This window comes from Pongo pygmaeus, chromosome 3 (assembly GCF_028885625.2).
Source record: "Pongo pygmaeus isolate AG05252 chromosome 3, NHGRI_mPonPyg2-v2.0_pri, whole genome shotgun sequence".
Taxonomy (NCBI): domain Eukaryota; kingdom Metazoa; phylum Chordata; class Mammalia; order Primates; family Hominidae; genus Pongo; species Pongo pygmaeus.
The window spans coordinates 122,466,169-122,482,931 of record NC_072376.2 but is presented as its reverse complement, the minus strand read 5'-3'; the positions used below and the strand labels follow the sequence as shown (position 1 = coordinate 122,482,931).

The window sequence follows — 16,763 nt, the reverse complement described above, 5'->3', positions numbered from 1 at the left end:
CGCGCAACCAGAACCAACTGGCCCCACGCTCAGGGGCAGGGGGCGGGGTCGCGGAGGAAGGGCAGGGGGCGGGGCCGCGGAGGAAGGGCAGGGGGCGGGGCCGCGGAGGAAGGGCAGGGGGCGGGGCCGCGGAGGAAGGGCAGGGGGCGGGACCGCGGAGGAAGGGTAGGGGGCGGGGCCGCGGAGGAAGGGCCGGGGGCGGGGCCGCGGAGGAAGGGCCGGGGGCGGGGCCGCCGAGGAAGGGCCGGGGGCGGGGCCGCCGAGGAAGGGCCGGGGGCGGGGCCGCCGAGGAAGGGCCGGGGGCGGGGCCGCCGAGGAAGGGCCGGGGGCGGGGCCGCCGAGGAAGGGCCGAGGGCGGGGCCGGGCCGGGGAGCCTGTGGCTTACGGAAGCGGAGGCCAGGGCATCTCGCTGCGCGCTTGGCCGCGATGAGCTCGGTCTCGGGGCTCCGCAGGGGGCACCCGGCAGGTAGGCAGGGGGCGTCGACTGGGCACTGAGCGGGTCTGCGTCTTGCTCCGGCTGGAGGGGAAACGCGGGTTAGGGGACCGGGCGCGCGGACCGGAGCGGGGCCGCGGGTTCCTTCGGCTTTGCAGGGCGGCCTGGAGAAGTTGCACTCTTGGATTGAAGCGCTCAGGGCCGGTGGGGACGGCTTCGCGCTTCAGTCTAAGAAACACTCGGGACCTGGCTGCCGCCTCCTGGCGGTCCCGCGTAGCGGCCGCGGCGCTGGGGCGTGCCCCTGCCGCCTTTGTCCTCCGGGGCGATGAGCGCTTTAGGGGCGCCCCGGCTGTTTAAACCTTAAAAGGCTGTCCCCACCCGGGCCTGGCCTTCCCCCACACCTGGCCGTTTGAAATGTTGACTTTTGGGGGTTGGATCTTTTGTTTGCTCACGTCGAAAAGTGAAAAGGAGGGGTTGTTCCGCCGAGGCATAATGAAAACATAACAGGCCCGCGGGGTGCCCGGGCCAAGACCCAGGGTCCGCCCGGGCTTCACCTGGAGGCGGCCAGTTCCTGGCGGCCAGCACACCCCTCTATCTCTCTTCTTCATCCAGGAAACCTGCTGCTGTCTGTCGGTTTGAGCCAAAAGCACAATAACTTTTCTCTGCAAAGCAATCAACTGCTAAGAGCGTACATTCTGTCACTTATTACTGGTAAAGTTTAGAAACTTCAAGCCTGGCCAGAGTAAAACAAACAGAAAGGTCGAAACGCCTGCAGTTGGCCGGCCGCGGTTGGCTCACACCTGTAATCCCAACACTTTGGGAGGCCGAGGCGGGCGGATCACCAGAGGTCGGGAGTTCTGGACCAGCCTAACTAATACGGTGAAACCCCGTCTCTACTAAAAATACAAAAAATTAGCCAGGCGTGGGCGCAAGCTACTGGGGAGGCTGAGACAGGAGAATCGTTTGAACCCGGGAGGTGGAGGTTGCAGTGAGCTGAGATCGCCCCACTGCACTCCAACCTCGGCGACAGAGTGAGACTTCGAATCAAGAAAAAAAAAAAAAAAAGAAAGAAATGCCTGCAGTTGGTTAGAGTGCTTTTGTTTAAGAACTTTTTATATTTTGCTGCACAAAGGAAGTGGTGCTCCAGAGGCAAGCTGTAAAAGTCACATGGTCGTAGAGGAAGTAGATAGGTAGCCTTGTCCTGGAGGCACAGTGCAGGGTCCAGTTGCAGTCTCTATGGACGGGAAGCCGGGGCTTTCCTTCACTCACCTGCTCCCTTCCTCTTCTTCCTCCACCGCACTCTCCAGTGCATGTTCGAGGCCTGATGGTTACTCTACATACGGTTACTAAATACATTGTTGATGGAGCCGATGGGTAGATTTTCATAGAGAGTGCAGTGAATGAAGACGATGACAGTAGAATGACCGAAGTCGTTTGGGAAGTTGAACAAAGTTTAGAAAGGTAGCCGGTCTCGAGTGGGAGGGACTGCGTGGAGATGGGCCTACAAAGACTTTGGAATCTGCAGGTGGGCTGGCTTTCAATCCCAACTGCACTTTGCCGACCTTGGCACGCCTGGCCCACTTTCTCTGTCCCTGTTCCTGAGCTGTGGAGCTGTGAGATAAGGTATCTAAGGCGTCAGGCCATCAACAAATGGTAGCTGGCAGGATTATCTGGAGGGATTATCAAATTAGAGTGAGGTGAAAAAAGGAATGATTAGTTTTGTAAAACCTAAGCTGATTTAAGGAACAAGGAGGTGGCAGTTACATTATCCTGCAAAGGAAGAAAAGTGAAGAGAGGGCCAGACACAGTGGTGGGCGCCTGTAGTCCCAGCTACTGGGGAGACTGAGGCAGGAGAATCGCTTGAAACCGGGAGGCAGAGGTTGCAGTGAGCCAAGATTGCACCACTGCACTCCAGCCTGGGCGACAGAGAGAGGATCTGTCTCAAAAAAAAAAAAAAGTGAAAAGAGGTCAAGAATCAGGTTTAAAGAAGGGCACATTTTTGATAAGTAGATTGCAGATGAAAAGGAATTTCTATATCTGTTATAGAGGGTAGCTCCTTCATTAAAATTTGTTTTCTCCATATCAATAAAGCTATTTCTTACTTTATCCAGGTTTTTAAATATTAATGCAGGCCGGGCGCAGTGGCTCATGCTTGTAATCACAGCACTTCCAGGAGGCTGAGGCAGGTGGATCACTTGAGGCCAGAAGTTCAAGACCAGCCAGGACAACATAGCAAAACCCCGTCTCTATAGAAAATACAAAAAAAAATTAGCTGGGCGTGGTGGTGCATGCCTGTAATCCCAGCTACTCAGGAGGCTAAGGCGGGAGAATCGCTTGAACCCGGAGGCGGAGGTTGTGGTGAGCCGAGATCACACCACTGCACTCCAGCCTGGGCGACAGAGCAAGACTCCATCCCCAAAAAATAGTAATAAAAAATATTAATGCGGCATAATGATACTTAAGTGCCCCCTTCTGGAAAGCTTGTCTGCTTGGGATACACAGCTCGAGGTGGTCATGATGTGTTATTTTCTCTGCAATCTGTGGGTAAAGTTTATCAACTCCAGAAAAGTATTGGAACTTAGGTCCTGGCATCTGTCTCCATAGCTTTTTGTTCTGATTCAGTGTTTGCTAGAGTGGCCACTGGACCTGGTCATTAACTGGTACTGCAGGATGCAGGGTGCACTTTGTGAGAGTGAAGGTTACAGCTGGCCAGCATCAGAACGGGGGTGTCCAGAGCCTAGGTTTTTTTCTACATCCGTAGCATTAACAAACAACAACAACAACAAAAAAACTTAAAAAAAAATCCCTCACTGAGGTTGCCAAATCTGTTAACTTTGAAACTGAATGTATTAAGAGATGGGGTCTAGCTCTGTTACCCAGGCTGGAGTATGGTGGCTATTCACAGGGGCAGTCATAGCACACTATATCCTAGAACTCTTGGGCTCAAGAGATCCTCCTGCCTCGGCCTTCCAAGTAACCGGGACTATAGGCTTGCCACTATGCCTGGCCAGAACGTCATTTTAAACATTTTAAACAGATTTTCTTGAGCAGCTACTTAATACTAGTTAGCCATTCCTAAACCTGTAGGTCTTGACTAATGAGAGGGCATATTTAAGACAATGCAAACTCACATCTTAAGTTATTAATTTTAATGTATCAGCAACAACTGGGAAGCTACTTCTTTGGGAATATGAGAAACAAGAGTTTTAAAGACCTAAGCAAGAATACGTCTCCATATCCTGAGGGATATGAGTTAGTTTGCTGAACAGCCATTTGGCACAGCTTCCGTGAGTTAGGTTGTGAGCCGCCTATGGCTCCAGCAGTCAGCAGTCAGTATGGAGCAGAAGCCTCAGGAGGTGAGCCGCTGGCCTGCTACCACCGAGGAAGACACTAAGACACTGAGTGCTTTCCAAGTTGTGCAGAATTTTGGCAGGTGAGGAGGATGGTCGTGACATATGGATTTAATTTTCTTGAAGTTATTGTTTCTTTATACTCTAATTGGTTAAAAGATAAGCAGGTGAGGTTATCAAAAGGCAGTAGATCCCGACAGCTTTTGAAAATGGGAAGAGTGAAATCCCTGTGCTGTCTTCATAGAGCAGTGTGTGGAGTAGGAAGTACCTGGTTACTGTGCTCACCTAGGGCAAAGGTCGGACTAAACAGCTTTCTCATCTGCCATGCAGCGGGGAGGACCAGTTGGAGAGGTTGCTTTTGGCTCTCACACCTTAGTGTAAAAATCACTTTGTGAAAAATGCAGCTGTCACCTCCTTCCTCCAGGATTCTGATTCTGCCTCAGTTAGGATCCAGGAATCTGCATTTTAACATCCACACCAGGAATTCTGATGCCCAAGGTTGAGCAAAACTGACTTAGGGCGTACGGACAGAGGATGCCTTAGTGGGGTCTTAGTTGGGTCTCATTGCTTGGGGCAGTTCCAGGAGGAATAGGCTAAAAGGGACTTGAACTGAATTCCCCACCTTGTATTTTTTTTTTTGAGGAGAAGTGAGATCAATCAGGTGATGGGGGCTAGTAATGGGGAGATCTCTAAGGAGAGGGGAACCAACCCTTTTGGCTAGGAGATGATGGGTAAGAGTCCGTGCTTTAGGGTCATTCTTCCTCAACTGAAGGGTGCATCTTGCTATACTGATAATATTTCGGTTTATTCATTGCTGTCTCCCCTCTAAGCTATTGAGCTATCAGGTAAAAACAGATGCATGAGTGGATGGGGCCTTTATTATAGAAGATGCCACACTTTTTGCACTGTCCAGTGTAGAAGCCACTGGCCAATTAATTTAAATTGAAAATAAATTAAAATTGAGTTCCTCAGTTGCACTGGCTGCATTTAAATGCTCAGTAGACACATGTGGCCAGTGGCTACCTTATGAGACAGTGCAAATACGGAACAATTCCACCATCACAGACACTTCCATGACATAGCACTGCTCTAGAGAGTAGAGAGGAATTCAGTGGAAGGCTGTCCAGGGAGTAGGGAGTCCAGTTGAGAATGGAGAGCAGAGGGCTCCCCTTACAGGGTTGGAAATGCAGATGTGTCATGCAGGATATCCAAGGTCCACGTCTTTGCCCTTGCCCTTCCCTTCCTCCACCCAAACTTCTACCTCTTCCAGGCCTACACCACTGGTAATCCAGCATTAACCACAAACTGTATTTCAGTTTTCCTGTAGGACTTAATTCTTTGTTTCAGAAAACGTGCAAAAACATTTTCTGCATAACAAAGCAACTTCATATTTCAACTTCGTAATCACGGAACTGTTACTCTAGGCATATTTTGCAGTGAACGCATTTGTGTAATATTTTCTCCATTTCTGTTTATAAGATTGTTATTTTGCAGGTCGAGTTGGGGGTGAGAAAGCATAGAGCTGTTAATTTATAGTTTGTTTATTAGTAAGCAGTTTCCCTTCATTTCCTTTTCTTCATATACTTTGGCTTTTAAACTAACCAAAACAGAAGGGTCTTAGAGTTTGGGAGTCAGAAGGGGGATGGGAGTTCCTACTATATTTTACTGCCATAAGTCAAAAATAATTAACAAAAATCAACTTCTTTTAATAGGTGGGGAAGAAAACATGACAGAAACAGATGCCTTCTATAAAAGGTAAAGCTGTGCTCTTTTCTAATAAAGGTCTCTTCCTTTGATGGTCATGATCAGCCTACAGAAATCAAAGCAAGAATGGGTCCTGGGAGCTAGGAAGTAAAACTCAGTAGGCCAAGTTTTAGCCTTTGGGGAGCTCATTTGTAGATAGGCAGGTTGTGCTGCCCCTGGTTGTCGAGGGACCTGGAGTGATGTTCAGAATGCATATTAATTGGCATGGCATGAGCCTAGAGCTAGAGCTTGGTTCTGAGCCTCGTGGTTATTCTTGGTTGCGGGATCCTGGGGCCTGGGGGAAAGACATCAAGGCAGAGGGTTAAGGATGTGTCAGGATGGCACATGGCTGCTCTTTACCAATTGGCAGAGAGATATTTCAGGACTTTCCTTACTAGCATGGCCTTTCCTGGAGCACACCAGTGGGACATCAGCCTGGCAAGGAGGAAGCTCAGATCTCTATCTACATGTTGACCTAGAACTTGGAGGGGCTCATTATTTAATATGACTTGAAGTGATTGTTTTTCAACTTTTCATTAACAGAGAAATGTTTGATCCGGCAGAAAAGTACAAAATGGACCACAGGAGGAGAGGAATTGCTTTAATCTTCAATCATGAGAGGTTCTTTTGGCACTTAACACTGCCAGAAAGGCGGGGCACCTGCGCAGATAGAGACAATCTTACCCGCAGGTAGTAGTTTTATCTACCTATCAAGATGAGGCAGTTAAGTGATAAAATTACTTTTGGCCAGGTGTGGTGGTTCATGCTGGTAATCCCAGCACTTTGGGAAGCCAAAGTGGGAGGATCACTTAAGGCAAGGAGTTTGAGACAAGTCTGGGCAACAGAGTGAGACCTGGTCTCTACAAAAAATAAAAATCAATTAGCTGGGCCTGGTGGCGGTAGTCCCAGCTACTCTGGAGGCTGAAGGGGGAGGATTGCTTGAGCCCAGGAGTTCAAGGCTGCACAGAGCTGTGATCATGCCACTACACTCCAGGCTGGGCAACAGAGTGAGACCTTGTCTCTAAAATAAAAAATAATGTTTTTTCCATGTTTCCAAAAGAAAAGCTAAAAAAAATTAAAAATTAAAAAAATTCCAGACTTCTAGACGTAGGGAAAAAAAATTACTTATCATAACTTGTCAACACTAATGAGGTAACAACAGATCAAGAGTGTTGGAGGATGGGCCTTGCTTTGATGCAGCCTCCCTTAAAAACTTGCTTGAGTTGGCCAGGCACGGTGGCTCACTCCTGTAATCCTAGCACTTTGGGAGGCTGAGGTGGGTGGATCATGAGGTCAGGAGATCGAGATCATCCTGGCTAACATGGTGAAACCCCATCTCTCCTAAAAAATACAAAAAATTAGCCGGGCGTGGTGGCGGGAGCCTGTAGTCCCAGCTACTCGGGAGGCTGAGGCAGGAGAATGGCGTGAACCCAGGAGGTGGAGCTTGCAGTGAGCCGAGATCGAGCCACCGCACTCCAGCCTGGGCGACAGAGCGAGCCTCTGTCTCAAAAAAAAAAAAGAACTTGCCTGTGTTATTTTCCTTACTCAGTTCTATTAAATATTGACAGACTTTTGCATTTGTACTAACATTTGCATAGTAGACAACAACACTCTAAATTGAATCGGCTGTCATTATGATTAAATCCTTTCCTACCATGGTGAATGAAGGGAAAACCACCATTGTTATATTTCATTTTTCTCCTAAAGAAAGCAAATTTATGTGTCATTAAAATGTGTATAGATTCTTCCAAAGTAAGGGTATTTGACAACTTTGAAAAGTTTATAGGCTAACGTTTCATTTAATATATCACTAGGTTTTCAGATCTAGGATTTGAAGTGAAATGCTTTAACGATCTTAAAGCGGAAGAACTACTGCTCAAAATTCATGAGGGTAGGTAGTTTTGCTATTATATAGTTCATCTTCCTCTAATGAAACCGAGTCCTTTATCCTATTTGTAAAGACAGGTACAAGTAATTACTTGTGTGACAAAAAAAGTATTAATTTAGCACAGGTTACAGGTTTTGGGTATGCTTCTGTGTTTCCGTTACCGAGCACATTTAGAGACCCTTGCAAATAATTATGCCTCTGAAGTTTATATTTAGCATACCACTAGTTACAGTCTATTGCAGAAATGAATGAAATGACCCCTTCAATTGGCAGTAAAAGCCTAAAATGCAAATACTACAGGTGCTGGGCAGTCAACAGGCTCATTTTCTCATTGACTCCTTTCATGCCCCATTTTCTCACTGCTTTCCAAATAGTGTTGGTTTACATACATTACCTCCTTTAATTCTCACAACATCAATATGGGGTAGGTATTCTAATTACAACAACCTATATTATAATCATCACTGCATGCCAACCATTATATTTGCATAATTACTTTAAACTTTCTTCAGAGCTCTTCTTTAAACTGCACATCATTCTAACTTTGGCTGCTTTTACCAGCTTTTCTACTTTGCTCAGAAGCTTTGGAGGACATCAGTCTCATGTCACTGAACCTGGCCTTGAGTACTCTTTTGGAAGCTCTAAGTGCTATAATCTTTTTTTTTTTTGAGATGGCGTCTCGCTGTCCCCCCCAGGCTGGAGTGCAGTGGTGTGATCTCAGCTTACTGCAGCCTCCACCTCCTGGGATCAAGCAATTCTCCTGCCTCAACTTCCCAAGTAGCTTGCCCCCATGCCCAGCTAATTTTTGTATTTTTAGTAGAGATGGGGTTTCACCGTGTTGGCCAGGCTGGTCTTGAACTCCAGTCTCAAGTGATCCACCTGCCTTGGCCTCCCAAGGTGCTGGGATTCCAGGCGTGAGCCACTGCGCCTGGCCCTAAGTGCTGTCTGTATTCCTATAGTGAAAGTGCAGCAATGCATGGGGAGCTGTGGAGCAGCAGTTTCTGGGTCTTTCCACTCTGCTCTAAGGTCTCTGCTGATTCAAGGAGATTTTTAGTTTATTGCCAAAATAACTTGGATCTTAAGTGAGATTCCCTGTCATAATCCCTTTATGTTTTCCACATCATTCTGTGTTTTAGAAAGGCTAATGAAATTTGGTCAAATTCTATTACTCTGAACTTTAATACATTTGGATTTTTTTAAAAATAAGATACAGTATGGTATGTTCTGTTTGATTAAAGACTAAATTGTTTCATTACAGATATTTTACACTTATTAAAGAGTAGGCTGGGCACGGTGGCTCATGCCTGTAATCCCAGCACTTTGGGAGGCCAAGGCGAGGTGGATCACCTGAGGTCAGGAGTTCGAAACCAGCCTGGCTATGTGGCAAAACCCCGTCTCTACTAAAAATACAAAAATTAACTGGGTATGGTTTCTAATCTGTAATCCCAGCTACTTGGGAGGCTGAGGCAGGAGAATCGCGTGAACCCGGGAGGTGGAGGTTGCAGTGAGCCAAGATTGCGCCACTGCACTCCAGTCTGGGCACCAAGAGTGAAACTCCATCTCAAAAAAACAAAAAAGACAAAACCACAAATTTTCCTCATCCCCAATCATGTGGATGTAACTTTATTCTTGTGTTAATAAACTGAATTTTTATGTGTAGATAACAAGCATCATATTTTCATTTCTATATTCTCTTTTGGGTCCTTTATAGTGTCAACTGTTAGCCACGCAGATGCCGATTGCTTTGTGTGTGTCTTTCTGAGCCATGGCGAAGGCAACCACATTTATGCGTATGATGCTAAAATCGAAATTCAGACATTAACTGGCTTGTTCAAAGGAGACAAGTGTCACAGCCTGGTTGGAAAACCCAAGATATTTATCATTCAGGTAAGACTGATTACATTATCATCTTAATTATAAAGTCTGTCATTCTGAACATGTGATAAAGGTCTAAAAGCCAGTTTTGAAAGTAACTTTCTCCAGTAATTGGACAGGCCCTTTTTGAATTCTGGCCAATCATAGTTGCACTTTGAGCTGTTAGTAATAATTCTTTGACACACTCATTGTCTATATTACAAAATAACAGCATTTGGATTGAGATTTGAAGTGACTCACAAAGTAACCAATGTGCTACTCCCTGTCTGAGCCTGATACCAAGGAGAGCCATTGGAAAGCGTACCTGCTGATTGAAGAGTGCCGCACAAGGCAACCTCATCAGACTAGGTTTGCTTCTTTGGGAGGTGGAGAGCATATAAACCAATGGAAAGAATGGAAAAATAAAGCCTTCTAGTCCTATCCTGTCTCATCCCTTTCACATTGCCCCTTAAACCAAGATTGTTTCCCCCGCTGCCAAATTGGTTTTAGGGATAAAAGTATTTTTTACAGGCGTGATGGCTCACACCTGTAATCCCAGCACTTTGGGAGGCCGAGGCAGGCAGATCACCTGAGGAGTTCAAGACCAGCCTGGCAAACATGGTGAAACCCTGTCTCTACTAAAAATACAAAAATTAGCCGGGCATGGTGGCAGGTGCCTGTAATCCCAGCCATGCAGGAAGCTGAGGCACGAGAATTGCTTGAACCTGGGAGGCAGAGGCTGTAGTGAGCCAAGAGCACACCACTGCACTCCAGCCTGGGCGTCAGAGTGAGACCCTGTCTGTCTAAAAAAAAGAAATTTTTTTTTGCATGAATATTACTTGGCATATCATTAAGGATTTTTTTTTTGAGACGGAGTCTCGCTCTGTACCCCAGGTTGGAGTGCAATGGTGCAGTCTCGGCTCACTGCAACCTCCGCCCCCGGGTTCAATTATTCTCCCACTTCAGCCTCCCGAGTAGCTGGGATTACAGGCACCTGCCATCATGGCTGGCTAATTTTTGTATTTTCATAGAGATGGGGTTTCACCATGTTGGCCAGGGTGGTCTTGAACTCCTGACCTCAGGTGATCTGCCTGCCTTGGCCTCCCAAAGTGTTGGGATTACAGGCGTGAGCCACTGCGCCCGGCCAAAGATTTTGAACTACAAAAGAGAAACCTGACATGCTAGTGTCACAATTCTGTATTTCCATGAATGGCATTGGAGGACATGAAATAACATTGTGTTAGTCTATTCTTGCATTGCTATAAAGAAATACCTGAGACTGGGTAATTTATAAGGAAGAGAGATTTGATTGGACTAAGTTCTGCAGGCTGTACAGGAAGCATGGTGCTGGCATCTGCTTCTGGTGAGGCCTTAGGAAGCTTACAATTATGGTGGAAGGTGACAGAGAGCCAGCATAGGACTTGTTGGGAGTGGAAGCAAGAGAGTGCCAAGGGAGAGGTCCCAGACTCTCTTAAATTACCAGATTTCATGTGAACTGAGTGAGAGCTCACTTATCACCAAGGGGATGATGCTAAACCATTCATGAGAGATCCTCCCCAGTGATCCAGTCACCTTCCACAGGCCTCACCTCCCACACTGGGAACCACATTTTAACATGAGATTTGGAGGGACAGACATGCAAACCATATGAAACATGAAACTGCATTTCGCATCCTACCATAAAGCCTTGTTTTGGGGTGAGGAAGTGAAGGATGACTGCCTCGTTTCTGGTTTGGACAACTGCATTGGAATGTCTGTGGGACATGGAATTGGTGATACAGGTGTCGAACCTAAGACAGGTGGCCTCGGCTGGAGAAATAAATCAGGAGGTGGTCGTGGAAGCCATGGGACTAGATAGATGAGTTTACTCGTGTTGAATACAGCCTGAAAAAGGAGTGTAGAACAAAACCGAGGGGCGCCCATGAGGAATGGGCTGAAGAGGGAAGATACTGAGGAGGATGGACACCAGTAGAAAACCAAGAAACAAATAATGACATGGTTGTTTCGTGAAAAGGGTAGTGGCCAACCCTGTCAAACACAAGAGACTTGGAAATAACTAATGAGCTACTATGGGAAGAAAGCCACAAATGAAATCATTTGCCAAGTTACGTTCTCTCTCTATGCCTTAGATTCTTGGTAAAAAGAGCACCTGCCTCATGGGGTGGTTGTGTGGGCAAAATCACCTGACTGACTTAATGAATGAAAACCACTTAGAACAGTGCCTGGCATAGGCATGCCCTCAGTAAAGGCTCGCTCTTACTCTTATTGCAGTTGACTGGGCAGGTGATGTCATCAGGTTAAAGGTGTTCTATGTTATATTTAGGAAGGACAGTAGAAAAAAGGCCTGAAAATAAGCCTGCTGATACCAAGATTAAAATCTGCCTATAAAAACGGGATAGTAGGGATTTTCTATTTATTTTATGATTTGAAATCATTCAGGACTTTCTTTTGATGCTCATAATTCTTTAACCATTTCAGAACTGATTGATGCATTTATAATGCTACAACAGAATCTTATTAGCTGACTGTATTCGTGTATAGGGTGACCATAACAAAGTACCACAGACTGTGTGGTTTAAACAGCGGGAATTTATCGTCACAGTCCTGGAGCTGGAAGTCTCAGATGAAGGTGTGGGGGGGACTGGTTTCTTCTGAGGCCTCCCTTCTTGGCTTGTAGGTGGCCATCTTGTCCCTGTGCCTTCATATGGTCTTTCTTCTGTGCATGTCTGTGTCTCAGTTTCTTCTTATGAAGACACTGGTCGTGTTGGATTTGGGTTCACCCATATGACCTCATTTTCCTTAATCACCTCTAAAGGCCCTGTCTTCAAATACAGTCATAGTTGAGGTATTAGGGCTAGGACTTCAACATATGAATTTTTGGGGAACACAATTCAGCTTGTAAAAGTCACTTATGAGAAGAGTTTAATGTTAGCCTCTGAGTCAGAATTTAATGTTAATTATGAGCCTAAATTTAATGTAAATTCTGAGTCAGAATTAGTGGGTAAAAATTTGAGACCTCACTTTTTAATGGGCACACAAGGAAGAAGATGCATTAGTAGGTATCTCCTCAGGTCAGGCTGGATGTCATTTTAACTCCTAACAATTTATAGCAGCAGCCAGGCAAGCAACAGTCAATCTGGAAATACACTGCCTGCCTAAATAGAATCACTTAGGTCAATACTATAGCTTTCAAAAGGGAAGGTAATACCGTGTGCCCTGGGTGTGGTTAATCTGTAAGAAATTTTAAAACCACAAGCTTTTTCCTCTACAGTATACCCTTCTACCAACATAATTTGATGTATACTTGGGGATGCCAATTTTTTCTTAAAACATTAACTAAAAGAAAACCTAAGTAGGGAAACAACTTTGTTGGCTTTTGTGCCCTCTAAACCTGAATGTATTGCTTCTGAACTGCTCAGAATGTGGTTTCTGTTGTAATGAAGGGGTTCTGGCTTACACATTCACTGCACACATTAAGCATTGGGAAGGAAACAGTAGGCAAAGAGGTGGGTTTTTCCTCCTTGTCTTGTCTTGTAGGCATGTCGGGGAAACCAGCACGATGTGCCAGTCATTCCTTTGGATGTAGTAGATAATCAGATAGACAAGTTGGATACCAACATAACTGAGGTGGATGCAGCCTCCGTTTACACTCTGCCTGCTGGAGCTGACTTCCTCATGTGTTACTCTGTTGCAGAAGGTGTGTGGTGTTTAAAACAAACATATAATTGCCTCTCTTGGCTAAGGTCCTGTAAGTTTCACCTTTGGTTGGTTTGGGTCAGATCTTTCGGTTGGGACATAGTGATTCCATCCTGAAGCTCACAGACTTAGAATTTCTTTGACCACATGGCACAGAGTGATAAATGAAAGTGTAAAGTACCTTACAGAAAAATCATTCCTGAGAGTTATATTGAGTAAAGCAACAGTCTAATTAATTATATTAATATTAGCAGCCTACCATCAGTTACTGAGGGTGGTAGTGCCATTGTGGTAATTGTCATGGAAAGCCTTTTTTTTTTTTTTTTTGAGACAAGGTCTCAACTCTGTCACTGAGACTGAAGTGCAATGGCATGATCATGACTCACTGCAGCCTCAATTTCTCAGGCTCAAGCAATCCTCCCACCTCAGCCCCCCTGTAGCTGGGACTATAGGCATGCACCACCATGCTTAGCTAACTTTTTAATTTTTCTGTAGAGATTGGGTCTTGCTATGTTGCTCAGGCTGGTATCAAACGATCCTCCAGCCTTGGCCTCCCAAAATGCTGGGATTACAGGAATGAGCCATTGCATACCTGTGTGTGTGTGTGTGTGTGTGTGTGTGTGTGTGTGTGTGTGTATATATATATATTTTTTTTTTTTTTTTTTTTTTTTGAGAGAGAGTCTCACTCTGTTGCCCAGGCTGGAGTGCAGTGGTCCAATGTCGGCTCACTGCAACCTCTGCCTCCTGGGTTCAAGTGATTCTCCTACCTCAGCCTCCCGAGTAGCTGGGAATACAGGTGCCTGCCACCACGCCCAGCTAATTTTTGTAGTTTTAGTAGAGATTGGGTTTCACCATGTTGGCCAGGCTGGTCTCAAACTCCTGACCTCAAGTGATCTGCCTGCCTCAGCCTCCCAAAGTGCTGGGATTACAGGCATGAGCCACACCATGCCCAACTGAAAAATATTTTGATAATGGTTCTTTGCTTTTGTAGTAAATAATTTTGTTTGACTTGTTTTTAGTAATCTCATGTCTCAATCATTGTCTATCTTGGGAATGTTTTAGGAAATGGAGGAAATTATATAGAATTAACCCCGTGTATATAAAACTATATAGAATTAGTCTCTTTTCCCATTTGAAAAGAGTCAAAAAAATTTAAAGCCATATATATCATGGACACATCTTAAGACTCTTCTAAGGATTTTTAAGAACTTACACTTCTGTAACTATAAAGAATACACACAGTAATTGAAAGCCAGAAAACTACAGCAACATTTTCCTTCTCACTTTTTTAGGATATTATTCTCACCGGGAAACTGTGAACGGCTCATGGTACATTCAAGATTTGTGTGAGATGTTGGGAAAATATGGCTCCTCCTTAGAGTTCACAGAACTCCTCACACTGGTGAACAGGAAAGTTTCTCAGCGCCGAGTGGACTTTTGCAAAGACCCAAGTGCAATTGGAAAGAAGCAGGTTCCCTGTTTTGCCTCAATGCTAACTAAAAAGCTGCATTTCTTTCCAAAATCTAATTAATAGAGACTATCTTATTTTACAATCTGTATTGAAAATGTCTTTCTCAGCCAGGCGTGGTTACTCACACCTGTAATCCCAGCACTTTGGGAATCCAAGGTGGGCGGATCACCTGAGGTCGGGAGTTCGAGACCAGCCTGACCAACATGGAGAAGCCCCGTCTCTACTAAAAATACACACAAAAAAAATTTACCTAGGTGTGGTGGCACATGCCTGCAATCCCAGCTACTTGGGAGGCTGAGGCAGGAGAATCACTTGAACCCAGGAGGTGGAGGTTGCGGTGAGCCGAGATTGCGCCATTGCACTCCAGCCTGGGCAACAAGAGTGAAACTCCGTCTCAAAAAAAAGAAAATGTCTTTCTCTTCTTTTTATATAAATATCGTTAGGCTGAAGCATTATGGTCCAATGATTCAAATGTTTTAAAGTTTAATGCCTAGCAGAGAACTGCTTTAAAAAAAAAAAAAAGTTCATGTTGGCCATGGTGAAAGGGTTTGATATGCAGAAACAAAATCCTCAGGAAATTAGATAAATAAAAATTTACAAGCATTTGTATTATTTTTTAATAAACTGCAGGGTTACACAAAAATCTAGCTGATTTAACTTGTATTTTGTCACTTTTTTATAAAAGTTTGTTTGATGTTTTTAAAGGTTTTCGAAATCCAGGAATTAAATCATCCCTTAATAAAATATTTGAAATTCATATTTTATTACATTTTTAACTCACATGCTTGTTCATTTGTGTAACTGATAGATGTTTTTTACTCGGTCATTTAAATGTTTAATATTTCATCTACATATGGATTACCACATTTTGTGTATGACTTTAATTCCTACTTTAAAAAAAATCAGCATTCCAGAATTGTTGTATGGCATTCTGAGGATGAAATAGAAAACATGATAATTCTTAGCCACTACAGGCTGAACACCTGCAAAGTCTGATTCTGTCAGCATCTTCCATGTTAAGTTCCTACAAACAGTCCAGCAGTCATCAGACCCATTCACACACGATCACATTAGTAGAATAACAGATGTTACTTTCAAGGTTCAATTCTTATTAATATGATATAGAATCTGAATAATACTGTTTTGTTAATAATCTGCCAGAGGCTGAAGAAAGTTAACTGTTTCGGCTTCGATACCTGAAACTTGTGATTTGCAGGTTCAAAAGCAATCGTTTATACACACTGTTTCAGTTGAAGTTCAAAAAGTACCAACTATACTTTATGGTTGGTGGAACATTTATGCCTTTTTGGTAAATGATAAAAAGATCTTACTCCCAACTACTGCGTATTAAAAAAAGAAGTTAATGACAAGATGATTCCATGGGAGGTTGAGGCAGGAGGGTTGCTTGAGCCCAGGAGTTTGATTTGGCAAGACCTGGTCTCTGATTTTTTTAAAAGATGATTCCAAATTAAGTCTAAGAATGAAAGTGAATGCCAAGCACAGACCCTTTCACCTCCACATAGAGAATAAACGTGGGACAAGCTGACAAGGATTTTTAGCTAACAGCAGCCACTGTTGCTTTGATAGACGCATACAAGCCCTTTCTAACATTAGCAAGTTATAAAAATCCAAAAAGTAAAAATCTCAGTTGAGAACAATACTTATGTTTTACAAGAATTTAATAACAAAAAAAGATTAAACAATCGAAATGAACCATGGGACTCAAAAACATCCTAAGTTGCAAAATCAATACGTAATGGAAAATCTGACGACATTTAAAACTGTAAGATTAATTCTTTTCATTGAGTTCTTCTACTTGCATTTGCAAATAGAGAGAATGGCGCACCTGTTTCAGGGATTCTTTAGCCTGTCATGGGAAAAAGAAAAAGCATGTGATCAGAAAGAAGAGAAACATACCAACATTACTGCTTGAGAGGAATTCTATAAACTTAGCATCTCCTTACAGCAATAAAATGTTTAAACCATTAGTGGCAAATGGCTAAAATATTTTTTTTTTTCTTGAGATGGGGTTTCATTCTGTCACCCAGGCAGGAGTGCAGTGGTACCATCTCAGCCCACTGCAACCTCTGCCTCCCTGGTGCAAGTCATTCTCCTGCCTCAGCCTCCCAAGTAGCTAGGACCACAGGTGCCCACCACCATATGCCCGCCTAATATTTGTAGAGATGGAGTTTTGCCATGTTGCCCTGGCTGGTTTTGAACTCCTAGACTCAAGTGATTTGCCCACCTTGGCTTCCCAAAGTGATGGGATACAAATATTTCAATTTTATATGTGGATCTTTTTAAAAGATGAGTTTAAGTTTACTAATT

The 16,763-nt window shown here is 44.4% G+C and overlaps 2 protein-coding genes across 2 annotated transcripts in view; one reads left to right on the top strand and one right to left on the bottom strand.

Annotated features, from left to right (window-relative positions):
- The first annotated feature begins 345 nt into the window (after positions 1 to 345).
- On the top strand, positions 346 to 15,204 carry CASP6 (caspase 6). The gene is made up of 7 exons (XM_054486527.2): positions 346 to 466; positions 5,496 to 5,538; positions 6,070 to 6,216; positions 7,341 to 7,417; positions 9,126 to 9,301; positions 12,806 to 12,965; positions 14,257 to 15,204. The coding sequence occupies exons 1-7, from the start codon at positions 427 to 429 to the stop codon at positions 14,493 to 14,495; spliced, it is 882 nt and encodes a 293-aa protein (XP_054342502.1). The 5' UTR covers positions 346 to 426; the 3' UTR covers positions 14,496 to 15,204.
- Positions 15,177 to 16,763, bottom strand: part of MCUB (mitochondrial calcium uniporter dominant negative subunit beta) — a 121,632-nt gene continuing 120,045 nt past the window's right edge. The window contains exon 8 of the mRNA XM_054486526.2: positions 15,177 to 16,302. Within this exon, the coding sequence (XP_054342501.1) occupies positions 16,225 to 16,302 (78 nt within the window). The 3' untranslated portion in view covers positions 15,177 to 16,224. The remainder of the gene's footprint in view (positions 16,303 to 16,763) is intronic.

Bases quoted from the DNA above. Each gene is read 5' to 3' on its own strand.
- CASP6 (XM_054486527.2), top strand. From the start codon at position 427: ATGAGCTCGGTCTCGGGGCTCCGCAGGGGGCACCCGGCAG. The intron at 7,418-9,125 runs GTAGGTAGTTTT...GGTCCTTTATAG, and splicing joins ACTGCTCAAAATTCATGAGG to TGTCAACTGTTAGCCACGCA. The intron at 9,302-12,805 runs GTAAGACTGATT...CTTGTCTTGTAG, and splicing joins CCAAGATATTTATCATTCAG to GCATGTCGGGGAAACCAGCA.